This window comes from Sorex araneus, chromosome X (assembly GCF_027595985.1).
Source record: "Sorex araneus isolate mSorAra2 chromosome X, mSorAra2.pri, whole genome shotgun sequence".
Taxonomy (NCBI): Eukaryota; Metazoa; Chordata; class Mammalia; order Eulipotyphla; family Soricidae; genus Sorex; species Sorex araneus.
The window spans coordinates 325,660,388-325,674,565 of NC_073313.1; the positions used below are offsets into that span (position 1 = coordinate 325,660,388).

At 37.6% G+C, this 14,178-nt stretch overlaps 1 protein-coding gene across 4 annotated transcripts in view; it reads left to right on the forward strand.

Moving 5' to 3' along the window:
* The window catches only part of EHBP1 (EH domain binding protein 1), a 343,876-nt gene that overhangs the window by 61,689 nt on the left and 268,009 nt on the right, over nucleotides 1-14,178 (forward strand). For all 4 annotated transcript variants that reach the window (XM_055119915.1, XM_055119917.1, XM_055119916.1 and 1 more), the window contains exon 3: nucleotides 1,515-1,572. In XM_055119915.1, the coding sequence (XP_054975890.1) occupies nucleotides 1,515-1,572 (58 nt within the window). The remainder of the gene's footprint in view (nucleotides 1-1,514; nucleotides 1,573-14,178) is intronic.

Genomic DNA, 14,178 nt, shown 5'->3' on the forward strand with positions numbered 1-14,178 from the left:
GGTTTTCTTCTATGTAGCAATCAGGATAATAATTCCTTTGCTGGTAGCCAGTGTTTTCTTTTCCCCCCAAATGATACCATTTTTACATTGTTATAATAGATTTTTCTTTTATGAGTTTTCTCTTTAAGCTTGCTCTTCTGTAATTTGCAAAGAATGTGATACACGTTAATTTTTATTTATTAATACACATTTTCTAAGGACCCCTGTCTTGAAATCTGGAATATTCTTAACCTTATGTCTTTAAGTTGCCTCTACCATTCCCACCTTTCCCAGTTTTAGGGTTTTTGTTCAGTGTGTGTATTTCTCAATATCTTAGATATTGCTTTACCTACTTAGCAGGAGTGCTTCAGGGACTTGGGGTCATTGCTGTAGTGTTCAGCCTGATTTGCAGACCTAAAGGTATAATGCTTGGGCTGGCAATGCTGCTCTACCCTTTGTTGGCTGGCGCATTCTAGAACTGCACCCAGTAATTTTCTTAAATTTGGAGGATATACGATTGGGGGGGGGAGGAATATCATATGAAAGGTTCAATGAAGACAAAATTATACTTTTGATGTTTTCCCCTGAGCATTAGAGAGAACTCAGCTGTACTAACTGCAAATGTAGTTTTTTGTTTCATGTTGAAATTTTTTTTAAAATATTAGTAGAAGATACATAAAAGAAGTCTGAGAGTTAGAAAACCTGTCTTCAATCTTCTGTCTGAACTTTTGATTTTTTTTAGATTTTTAAATTTTTAAAGGCTCATAATGTAGAAATAATAGTATATAGCTTGCTTTTTTTCAGAACCGTATTGTTTTTATCCAGATAGTTGAAGTGACTGATTATAAAGATATTTTGAAAACTGCATTTGCAGTGTTTATAGAGAAGCAAAGATAGTGGTAGCACTGTCTGTCTGTAGCACTGTCATCTCATTGTTCATCGATTTGCTCGAGTGGGCACCAGTAATGTCTCCATTGTGAGACTTGTTTTTACTGTTTTGGGCATATCGAATACGCCATAGGTAGCTTGCCAGGCTCTGCTGTGTGGGTAGGATACTCTTGGTAGCTTGCCAGGCTCTCCGAGAGGGACGGAGGAATCAAACCCGGGTTGGCCGAGTGCAAGGCAACCACCCTACCCACTGTGCAATCACTCTACAAATTTTAATTATTCCATTCTTGTTATTTTCTCTACTTTAAACTGGATGTGGTAGAAACACATTAGTTTTTGGAGAAGATGTATATGTGATGTTTTAATTAGTCACCAGTTTCAGGTATTGTATTGCTACTTGTGCTAGTGAATTACCTTGCACTTATATTTTTAGAAAAAACATGTGATTGGAATACTAACCATTTAAATAAGATCATTTTTATTTAACATCTGTACTTGAGTAATTCATGGAACTTTATTGTAAGAATAACTATATAAGCTAAATAAAGCAGTTGACATTTTTCTCCTTTAAAAGCTACTAGAACTAAACTCTATTAATTTTATTTAAGATAGCTTAAATTACATTTAATCTTTTTTCTGTTTGGCAGGCAACCAGATAAACTGGTGGTGGTTTGGACAAGAAGAAGCCGGAGAAAGTCTTCGAAGGTTAGTCTGTTTTCTAATTTTTTCTTACCAAAATGTTTAATTCAACATTTAGTAAAATGATGGTCCTAGTATAGAGCATTTTGAAGTATTAATTGGTATTTTGAATTATTTCTGACTTTCTAATCTAGTAAAATGAATCATTAGTTCAGTCTCAATACTGTGGTTCTTAAAATGAGGGTTAGAGTTTTGACAGCCTTGAGTAACATTATAGTCATCTATCTTCTCTGTTGTGTGGGATCATGAGTTATGATTAAATAGGGAGCACTTAAACCTACTACTACTTTGTTCAGAGTTCAAGAGGATCTATAATTCATTGCTGGACTACAGAAGAGAAACTAACATTTTCAAAGATTTGTTCTTGTCATCATTATTCTTGGGAAGGCGGAGCACCCAGTGTTGCTGGAAGGAGTGTATTTGTTATTAGCCACCAAACCCAGGGTCTGTTCCTGCAAAACTCTATCATTTGAGCCATATCTCTGACCCATATCCAAATGTTTTAGCTTAATTGTGGGAAATAAAGTACAATTCAAAAATGTTTAATGGCAATGATAATTTTCAAAATTCTATTCTTTGGATAAGTACAAGTATGCTTTTATAATTACATATTAACTATAAAATGTTTATTGGATGTTAGTTTATTTAATAAGTAGACATATTTGAAGGTACTCATCTTAATTAAAATTAGATGGAATAAAAAGTTTGGAGATTTTAATTTTAATTTTTTATTTTATTTATTTATTTTTTAAATTTTTTATTGAGTCACCATGTGGAGAGTTACAAAGTTTTCAGGTTTAAATCTCAGTTATACAATGCTCGAATACCCATCCCTTCACCAGTGCACATATTCCACCACCAAGAATCCCAGTATAGCTCCACCCCGCACCCCCACACCCCTAACCCTCCCACGCCCCTAGTCCCCCCACACTTAGACCCCCGCCTGTGTAACTAATAAATTTTACTTTACTTTCACTTTGATTGCATACAATATTTCAACAAAACTCACTATTATTGTTTGGAGAGTCTCTCCCCTAAAGTCAGACCTGCTGAAAAGGAAGCATTAGATAATTTGTTTTCCATTGCGAGGATGAAGAGGTATGAGGTCGAGTGACCACACTTAGAGGCCTCTCGGTTTTGGGTTTCTGTATTTTAGTATTTAAGTAACTAAGTCCAGAGAGATATCTGCCAGAAGTTGCATCGTTGGCAACTTGTACTTCTCAATTATATTCCACGTATGAGTGCAATCTTTCTATGTCTGTCTCTTTCTTTCTGACTCATTTCACTCAACATGATACTTTCCATGTTGATCCATTTATATGCAAATTTCATGACTTCATGTTTTCTGACGGCTACATAGTATTCCATTGTGTAGATGTACCAGAGTTTCTTTAACCAGTCATCTGTTTTGGGGCACTCTGGTGTTTTCCATATTCCGGCTATTGTAAACAGTGCTGCAATGAACATAGAAATACATATGCCATCTCTACTATACCGTTTTGCCTCTCCGGGATATATTCCCAGGAGTGGTCTCAGGGAGATTTTAATTTTTAGAGTCTCTTTCAAAATGTCTTATTGAGCTAAATAAAAATATAATGTATATCAGTAATAAATATCCATTGTAATGGATATATCTAATTTCATTTTAGTAAGTTTTAATCAGTATATACCTCTAGAATTATCACTATCACCATTATATAAATTATTTTCATCAGGTTTCCCTTTGTGTTCTCATTCAGTCAATTTCTAACTCTCAGAACTAGCCACTATTCTGATTTTCTGTCACTGTAGACTAGTTTTGACTCTTTAAATTTTATATCTATTGAATTGTGTACTTTTCGTGTCATTTGTTTCATTCCCCATAATAGTTTTTAAAAATTTATTCATGCTGCTGTGTATGTTGGTAGTATTTATTGATGAATAGTATTTCATTATGTGAATATATTGCCTTTTGATAACCTATAACAAATCTGATTATCTCCATCCCAGTGGATGAATGTGATTTGTTTTCACTGAATATTGTTAATGTTCACTAATGTGACTAAGTCTATAAACTGTAGATTTATATTTACTCATTATATGAAGCTGTAAACTTTAGTATGCATTTCCATTCAAGTTGCTGCAAGCTGCAAGATTTTTTATTTTCTCATAGTTGAGAAGTATTCCATTGTGTATTTATTCTAGAATTTCTTTATCCAGTCATTTTCTTTTTTTTTATGTGTGTGCTTTTATTTATTAAAATTTTTTTTTAAATGAATCATCGTGGGGTACAGTTACAGACTTACAAATTTTTGTGCTTACGTTTCAGTTGAATAAGGATTGAGTGCCCATTCCACAGTGCCCATTCTCCACCTCCAGTGTTCCCAGTATCCCTTCCATCCCTTCCACTACCCCTGCCCTCCCCCCTCTGCCTCTGTGACAGCCACATTCCCTTTTAGTCTCTCTCCTTTAGGGTGTTGTGGTCTGCAATGCAAGTGTTGAATGGCCATCATGTTCGGTCTATGGTCTACTTTCGGCATGCATCTCCCATCCTGAGCATATCCACTCATTTTCTATTGAGTACTTGGGTTGTTTCCAGACATGCCTACTTAAATTATGCTTCAGTGTAAATAGGTGTGAATATGCCCTCTGCAGTTGATATTTGTGTTTTGCTGGTAGAAATCCAGGAGTAGAATTGCAGGACCACAGGGAAACTCTTCTTAATGTTTTGAAAAGTCTCCAAACAATTTTGCAAAGAGACTGAACCATACAGCAGTCTTACCAATAGTGAATGAAAGTTGTTTTTTTTTTTGTCATATTCCCACTTACTGTTTCCAGTCTTTTTGATGTAGAACGTTCTCTGTGGAGTAAGCCATTCTCTTTGTCATGTTGCTTTATGTTTCTCTGGTAATCTGTGATGATAAACATTTTTTTTCATGTGTCTCTTTGCCATTTTTATGTCATCTTTGAAGAATTGTCTGATCATTCCTTCTCATTTTTGTGGGGAGGGCTGTGTACAGGTCTTCTGGCTCTGTGTGCTTAGGGATTCTGCTGCTCCTCAGTTTGTTGGGGATAGAGCCAAGCTCAGCAGTGTGCAAGGCAAGTGCCTTTGCTTATATCTTTGGGTCTGTCTCCATTTTTGGGTGAGATTGTTTCTATGTTCTTGATTTTAGAGATTATTTTACCTACCTTGGTTATTATTTCTTTGATGTATGATGTGCGAATATTTTTTCACAATCAATGAGTTTTTTTTATTATTATCTTACGCTTTATATCTTTTGCAGTACTGCAGCTTTTTTTTGTTTGATGTTGGGCCATATGTTTATTTCTGCTTTTTTTTTCTTTTCTTTGCCAGTGAGGTTGTATCACCGGAGACTTCTCTCAGATCAAGATCTTAAATAATTCTGCTTATGTTTTTCTCAGTACATTTTATGAATGTAAGTGTACATTCATAAAATAAATTCATAAAAAGAAGAAATGGGTCTAATCTCAAGGTCTTTAACCCATTTTGAATTAACATTTGTGTACCATTTGAGTAAAGGTTGGATTTTATTTTTTGCATGTGATTATCTAATTTTTCAAGCACCATTTGTTGAAGACTCCTTGCTCCACTTCATGCACTTAGCTCCTTCGTCATAAGTTAACTGCTCATATATATGAGTTTATCTTATGGATTCTCAGTACTGTTTCATTGATTTAAAAAGGCATTATTTCAGTACCTAAAGTAACTATCAGTTACATTAAATCAGAGGCAAAAACCATTTTTTCAGTTTTGTTTTGTTTTGTCTTATTTGGGGGGAAACCAGCAGTGCTCAGGGCTCTTGACTCAGTTCTGTAGTCAGGGAATCATGCGGTGCTGGGAATCAAACCTATGCCTCTACATTCCGGTAAGCCCAACAGATACACTCCGCCTATTTTAGTTATCTCTCTGTTCCTTTACCACCTTTCTTTTTGAAAGACTTACCTGTTTTCTTATATTTTTTCCTTTTGATATATTGTTTGCTTCTAAGTTGCATTGAAATCACATCGGTTGAAAATATCTTCATTTTTACTTTTTACCATATTTTGGGGAAGTTTGTCATCTGAATAGGTTATTCTTTGGCTACAACTGGGAATATATCAATTTACTTTTTATGTTGGCAGAATGTAAAACTGATACCCAGGCAAGTGCCAAATTAGTATAGTAATAAAAGGCAGTTGTCTTCTTTAATTTAAAGATTGGTTTTTGGTTTATTGTTCAGTTTCTTTGCTTATGTCTATATGTTTAAATATACAAAGTGTTCATTACTGAATCTTTGTGTTATTGACAAAATCATGATAATTCATAAAGTTAACAGTAAACTCCTTGAGTCATGGTATTAAAGCAGATTTTGTCAAGTTCAATTTATTGGAATATGATTAAATGAATTGTATTTCAGTATAAATATGACAGTAAGAAGCAGAGCAGTTATGATTGATCAGAGAAATAATGACAGTCTGTTGCCTTAAATCAACTTTTTAAATTAGATATTTAAATTCACTGAGATAGTTGCAAGATCTTTAAAGTCCTCACCCACATTTTAGTGGTATTGTTACCTTAGATTCCTTGTTCCGTGGTTGAGGAAAAACTTTTATACTATTAGGATATCAAGAGGGGATATCTGTTAGAATATTTGTATGGCCTTTTTGCAATACTATTAACAGTTCTAAGATATCTTTATATGTGACATGTTAATCCTAGATATATTGGTATATGTAGCACTGTGGCACTGTCGTTGTGAGACTTCTTGTTACTGTTTTTGGCATATAGAATACGCCATGGGTAGCTTGCCAGGCTCTGCCGTGTGGACAGAATATTCTCGGTTGCTTGCTGGGCTCTTTGAGAGGGACGGCGGAGGAATCGAACCTGGGTTGGCCGTGTGAAAGGCAAACACCTACCCCACCCCACCTTCTGTGGCAGGCACTTTCCTTCATACTGTCTCTCTACTTTTGGGCATTATAATTTGCAATACAGATACTGAAACGCCATCCATTTTATCCATGTTTGGACAGATGCATATATCTGTCTCTCTCACTCGTTTCACTTACTCTCCAGGTCCATCCACTTATATCAAATTTCATGACTTTTTTCATGTTTTTTCATCTTTTCTAACAGCTGAATAGTATGTCATTGTGTAGATGTACCATTGTTTCTTCAACCAGTCCTCTGTTCTCAGGCACTTGGGTTATTTCCAGATTCTGGCCATTGTGAGCAGTGCTGCAATAAACATACAAGTGCAGATGTAATTTCTACTGTGTTTTTTTGCACATATATATCCGGAATATACTACTAGAAGTGGTATTCTCAGGTCATATGAAAGCTCGCAATTTCTAGTTTTTTGAGGAATATCCATATTGTTTTCCAAAAAGGCTGGACCATTTGTTCAGCAATAAAGGAGAGTCTCTTTCTCCCTGCATACATACCAGCACTGGTTGTTCTTGTTCTCTTTTGATGTTTGCCAGTCTCTGTGGTGTAAGATATCTCATTGTTGTTTTCATTTGCATCTCCCTGATGATTAGCAAAGTAGAGCGTAATGTGCCTTTTGGCCATTTGTATTTGTTTTTTGAGGAAGCTTCTGTTCATTTCTTCTCTCCATTTTTTGATGGGGTTGGAAGTTTTTTCCTTGTAAATTTCTACCAGTATCTTGTATATCTTGGATATTAACCCCTTATCTGATGAGTACTGGGTAAATAATTTTTCCCATTCTGTGGGCTCTCTGTATTTTGGTCACTTTTTCTTTTGAGGTGCAGAAACTTCTTTATTTAATGTAGTCCCATTTATTTATCTTTGTTTTCACTTGCTTGATCGGTGGTGTTTTATCCTTAAAGATGCCCTTAGCTTCAATGTCATGGGGGGTTCTGCCTACATTTTCCTCCATGTACCTTATGGATTAAGGTCTGATTGAGGTCTTTAATTTATTTTGACCGCATGCAAGGCAAACGCCCTACCCACTGTGCTATTGCTCCAGCCCCGATTTTTTGAGGCAATATTGTGAACAGGATTTTAAAAATATATATCTTTCATTATTTGTATATAGGAAAGCCATGGACTTTTGGGTATTGATATTGTGATCTGCCACTTTACTCTACAACCCTCTTGTTTCTAGGAGCTTTTTTGTAGAGTCTTTAGTGTAAAAAACTAAACACGCCTACGGGCGTGTGCACTCGCAGGCTCTCTGGGCGGCTCTGTCTCACCGCCTGCGTTGGGTGCTCTGGAACCGCTGTGTGTGGCTGTTGCTCAAGGGCAGGCAATGGAAGGAAGAAGGCCAAGCTGGTTGCTGATTGGTTACCGTTTATTCAATCTTCCACCCTCCCGCACTCCTGGCTCCGTCCTCTCTCTGGGTCTACTGCAGCGTGGATTCTCCCCCTTCACTGTCTCTCCCCCTACTTCTCTCTCCTCACCTTGCTCTCTACACACAGCCAGGTAGCAAAATCAACATAAGAAAGCCCTTCCTGAGGGCCAGGCATTCCAAAGCTCTTCCTGACTGCCAGCAGGTAAAATACCTCTTAAAGTTTTTCTCCTTTCCTCAGTCCAAGAACTTATTCACATCTGAACACTAGTTATTTTTGTATGGACATAGCAAGAGATACATTGAGGCTTGCAAGGCAGCTCTCCTGGCAACATCTTGTCACAGACTCAGACTCCAGCACTCAGGCCAGATTAATCATTCCTAACCTTAGCAGGGTCCGAATCTAGTTATCACTGGATCATGACAGCATTTATCCATGACCAAGCTCTTAACTTATAGTTAAGCATTAGGCACTTTGGCCAGGCCCATCTCAATGCCAGGGTAGCAAACAACTCACCGCTTGCCCTGGGTCCGTCTCTTCCCTCATTGGGGGTGCTAGGAAGTAAGGGCAGCTGAGGCTTAGGTCCAGAGAACAGATGCCCAGGAGGAAAATATCATGTAGAGTCAAATGACTCCCAGGTTACAAAAGCATAGCATTTGCTAAGTTCTTCCTGTGTCCATACAAAAAGGACATTGCTTTGAATAAACTATGCAAAGAACTCAAGGAGAAGAGAAAAACAATATTTAGAAGTCAACAGAACACTAAGAAAGAAGCTACAGATAAACACAGAGGAATGGGAGCACTGTGACAGGAGTAACACAATAAACCTAAACTACCTGAGGCTATGTTATCCTACACTTTAGTATTTTCTGAATATTGTATCATGTCATCTGCAAATACTGATAGCTTGACTTCTTCCTTTCCTTAATATCTTTTTCTTGCCTAACTGCTGTGACAGGTACTTCCAGTACTATATCAAATAGAAGTGGTGAGAATTAGCAACCTTGTCTTGTCTCCTATCATAGAGTGAAGGTTCTTACTTTTTCCCCTTTGAGAATATTGCTTACTGTGAGCTTGTGGTAGATGGCTTTATTGAGAAAAGTTCCTTCAACTCCCATTTTGTTGAGAGTTTTTATCATAAATGGATGCTGGATCTCGTCAAATGCCTTTTCTGCATCTCTTGATCATATAGTTTTTTTCTTTCTTTTTATTGATATGGTGTATTATGTGATTGACTTGTAAGTGTTGAACCATCCTTGCATCTCTGCGGTGAATCTTACTTGGTCATGGTGTATGATCTTTTTGATGGTGAGTCGTTGGATTCTGTTTGCTAGTATTTTGTTGCAAATCTTTACATCTGTGTTCATCAGGGATATTGGCCTAAATTTTTTTTTTTTTGTGATGTCTCTGTCTGCTTTTGGTATTAGGGTGGCTTTTGCCTCACAGAAACTGGAAGTGTTTCTAATTCTTCAATTTTTTTGAAAAACTTGAACAGGTTTGGGAGTAGGTCCTCTTTAAAGGTTTGGAATAATTCGCTAATGAATCCATCTGGGCCAGGGTCTTTGTTTTTTGGGAGTCTTTTGATTACTATTTCAATATCCTTGATAGTGATAGGTCTGTTTAGGTATTCCAAGTCTTCTTGGGTCAGCTTTGGGAAATTATAGGAGTCAAAGAATGTATTCATTTGTTCATGTTTCTCTGGTTTTGTGGCATAAAGATTCTTAAAGTAATCTCTGATTATTTTTTGAATTTCTGTAGTTTCCGCTGTGATGTCCCCTTTACATTTCTGATTTTATTTATTTTGTTCTCTCCCTTTCTTTCTTTGTGAGTCTTGCTAGTGGTATAATCGATCCTGTTTATTTTCTCAAAGAACCAGCTCTTGCTTTCATTGATCTTTTGAACGGTTTTTGAGCTTCCATGTTGTTAATTTCTGCTCTAAGTAACTTATGTGGGCTTGCTGTCCCTTCCTGAGGAATGCTTGTACAGCTACAAACTTTCCTCTTAACACAGCTTTTGCTGTGTCCCATAAGTTCTGTAACTCGTGTCTTCATTCTCGTTTGTTTCCAGGAATCTTTTTATTTCCTCTTTGATTTCCTCTCTAAGTCACTGACTGTTCAATAGTGAGCTGTTTTATTTCCAGGTGTTTGATTTGGATTTCTGTTTCTGTGTATAATTCCCTTTTATTTCTAGTATATCATGGCCTGAAACGATCATTGTTAGAATTTCTGTGCTCTTAATTTTATGGAGGTATATTTTGTGGCCCAACATGTGGTCTATCTTGGAGAATGTCCCATGCACACTTGAGAAGAATGTGTATTCAGCTTTTTGAGGATGAAATGTCCTATCCATACATGTGCACAGACACACACAAACACACACAGACACACACTGACACACGCTTGTAAACACACACACACACACACACACAACCCCTTTCTTCCATTTCTTCCCTCCTTTCTTCCATTTCTTCCCTCAGATAAAGTATCTGAGAAGTCAAGTCCTTACTGGGCTTGAGTCTGGTTGATCTATTAAGAGGTGATAAGGTGGTTTTGAAATCTCCAACTGTTACTTTGTTGCTATCAATGTCTTTCTTCAGGTCCATGAACAATTGTTTTCAGTATTTTGCTGGTCCCTTATTAAGTGCATATACATTTAGGAGTGTGAATTCTTCCTGATACACAGATCCTTTGATCATTAAGAAATGACCTTTACTGTCTCTTGTAACCTTCTTCAGTCTGAAATCTATGTGGTATGACACTAGTATGGCCACCCAGATTTTTTGTAGGATTGTTTTCCTACCTTTGACTTTGATTCTGTGTTTGTTCTGACTGTTCAGATGTGTTTTTGCAGGCAGCACAAGGTTGATCCTGTCAGTCTGTGTCTTTTAATTGGTGTGTTTAGCCCATTGACATTGAGAGAGATTATTGTTATGGGGTTTTGTCCCATATTTTTATAGCAGTTTGTGTGTTTGTTTGTCTAGTCTTAAAGTAGCCCATTTAAATTTTCCTACAAGTTCCTGAGTTGTGTGTCTGTGAAGCTGTGAATGAGAGTCTAGCTGGGGGAGTGTATTCTTTGTGAGGCATTCATTTCATTGAGTTTTTCACTACATCCCCAACTGTCTTCAGGCCCTGTCTTTGTCAGATAAGTCTTCTGTAAATCTTAAGAATGCTGCTTTATAAGCAGTTCCCTTCTTTGATCGTGCTTTCAGAATTTTATCTGTCTATGGTTTTTGTCATTCTGATAAGGATATGTCATGGAGTATTTTTATTTGGATTTCTTTTAGCTGGTACCCTTTGGGCCTCCTGAATATGTGTTATGTGCTCTTCTGCTCTGGGAACATTTCAGCATTTATGTCTTTGACAGTTGCTTCTTCATCAGGGTTTTCTTCCTGTTCCTCTGGGACTCCAATAATTCTTCCATTATTCCTCTTGGCTCCATCCCAATTTTCTCTTTATATCTATTGGTTTATTTTGAGGCTCTTTCATCTTCTGCTGTAGCCTGGAGATTCTCTACACTTCATCTTGGAGCTCACTGATTTTGTCCTCAGCAGCTGCTGAGACTTTCCAGTGAGTTTTTTATTTCACCTACCAAGGTTTTTATTATGTCTGTCATTTTTGCTTGTATTTTCATTTGCATTTTCCTCATTTCTGCTCTCATATCCTCTTGTATTTTATCAATAGTGTGTTCTATTGCTTCTTTAAGCTCCTTTATGCATCCTTAACAGTTCCATTCTAAATTCCTTATCTGTCTAGCAACTTTACTCAGTAAGTTTGGTGAGTGTCTGCTTTGTTTTACCATTGTGACCTTTGCATTTTGTAGTTTTCCCCTATGTATTATTGTATGTTTTGGCTCCTACAGTTGGGTTGTCTTTGTGTGTTTCCGTGAGTTATGGAGAGGTAAAGAAATGTGAGTTCTGGGTTAACTAGTACCTCTAATATAGGATATAGATGAAGTAACTAGCGCATCTATGCAGTTTTGTTTGGGGTTAGAGATTTTAAAGGGATGCCATAAAGGGTGGTGGTTCCAGGGATGAGATGCTGGGGGTCAGGCTTCCCTTTGGGTGGGGGGCCGGATTTCAGACTATGGGATGGGAGTAAGCTTGCCACCTCAGTCCACACACCTGGATTTGTTGTACTCTTAAGATTTAGTTTTGAATCTTTATATTCTCTGTTTGTACTCCCTGCCTTGTGATCATTCCAGTGTCTCTTAAGATTTTAAGCCTCATCTGCATACTGGTGATCCTCAAATTTGAAACTCTGGGCACGTATTCAGCTGCCCGTTTTAATGAATATATGCAGTTGAATATTAAGGACACCTCAGATTTAATGTTGATGCATTTGAACTAAATATCTTTCAGATCCATTCCTCCTATAATCTTGCCTCAATCTGTTTATAGTAATTCCTTCTAACTGAAGACTATAAGCCTTCAACGATTACTTTCTTTCTCAAATACAATCTAACAGCAAATCTTGACGTATCTTGAAAATGTAAGGGTATTTCTGGAATGGCTGGGGAGAGGGCTCTGAGGGCTGAAGTGCATGCTTGCCTGGCTGAAGGGTGCTGGGTCCAAGTCCTGGCACCATAGGATATCTTGACCACCTTGGGGAGTAACCGTCTAGCACTTAATCAGGTGGTCCCCCAGGCACCAGCAAATGTAACCCCTAAATAAATATCTCAATAAAAATGGAATTTTGTGGAGTTTTTGGGGATTAAACTCAAGCCCTCAGATGTGAAAGAAAAATGCTCTAAAGCTAAAATTTAGTTCCAAGCCCCGAGTAATTTTAATTTGAAAAAAATCAGCCCACTGTGTTTTGCACTACAAATTTGTTTTTACCCAGTTTGACACTTGGCTGAATTAAGTTTCGTCAAATAGAAGGCAACCAACCTTAGAGGGAAATATACCCCACCCCCTTAGGCAAGACATTTACCCCAGCCCTTTTTGGTTTGTTTGCTTGAACCCTCTTTTTGTTGATTTTTAAATAGGATTCTCCAATAATGTCCAAAGGACCTAGGAACCAATTATGGTGGTGCTCACGGATCTGATTATACCAGGAGTCAAATTCAGCCCCTCGCAAATGCCAGGCATCTACTCTGCCGGCGGGGGGAGAGGGCAGGTAGTACTTAGGAGTCACTTATCCCTTTGTTTAACTATCAGTTCAATGTGAGGGCCCAAGGAAGCACTGCTACTCAGGCTCTAAGGTCCCAGGGGTTACCTGGTCATCTTGGCTGTGCTCCGGAGCATCCAGGACAATAGCTGGCAGTGTTCACTGAGCCTCCAGGCTTACAAGCTGTGCCAGGGGTCAAATTGGTGTCAGCCACATGCAAGACATATGCTGAACTTTATATACTATCTCTTTGCCTTTTTATTTGTGTTTTGGGGCCATATCCAGTGGTGCTCAGACTACTCTAGCCTCTCTATTTGGGGTGAACCCCAGCAGTGCTTAGATGACCATGCAGTGCCCAAGATCAAACCCAGGCCTCCTCAATGGAAAGCTTGTGTTCAACCTGTTGAACTCTCACTTCTGCTCTGAGAATGACTATTTTGTACTACATTTTTGTACTTCCTAAATCATGTCAGCATCAGCTCTCCACTGAATTCCCATTTTCTCTTAAGAGTGGAGCGTATTCTTAGTACATTAGCAGAATTTAGCCTATAAAAACATAAGTTAGATTATTATTCCTTTGCTTGAAACTCTCCAATGGCTTCTTATCTAAGACATATTGCATAAAAAATATTTTTGTCATCTAGAAGGGTCTAGAGAGATAATATAGGGGATAAGGAGTTTGCCTTGCATGGGTTCAATTCCTGACATCGCATATCATCCCCTAACCCCACTCGAGTAATCACTGAACACAGAGCCAGGTGTAAGCCCTGGGTGCAGCCAGGTGTGCCCCAAACAAAGTCTTCATGAACTAGAGCTGTATATGATTGAGCCCATCGTTTTCCTTATTTTTGTTATCTGAGGCAGTTTCATCTCATTCTAAACCTCTTCACAGCCATTTATACATCTAATTTCTTTGCCACTTTCAGGCAGTTTTCAAGTGCTACCTTCTCACAGATACTCTGACTACCCTATTAAGCATTATTACCTATTGCCTTCTTTCACCATAGCTCCCAATCTGTCTTCTCTAATTATATTTTATTCCATACCACTTGCCTACACCTAACATACTGAAAATTTGGTTAAAATGTTTCATCTTTATCTTCCTACTATTCTGTAAACTTCACTAAAGTAGTTTTCTTTTTTGCTACAGTGCCTTGATAAACCTTAGCAGATAGTACCTATCAGTTGAGTGAGTTGAGTGATTGAATGAATAATAGGT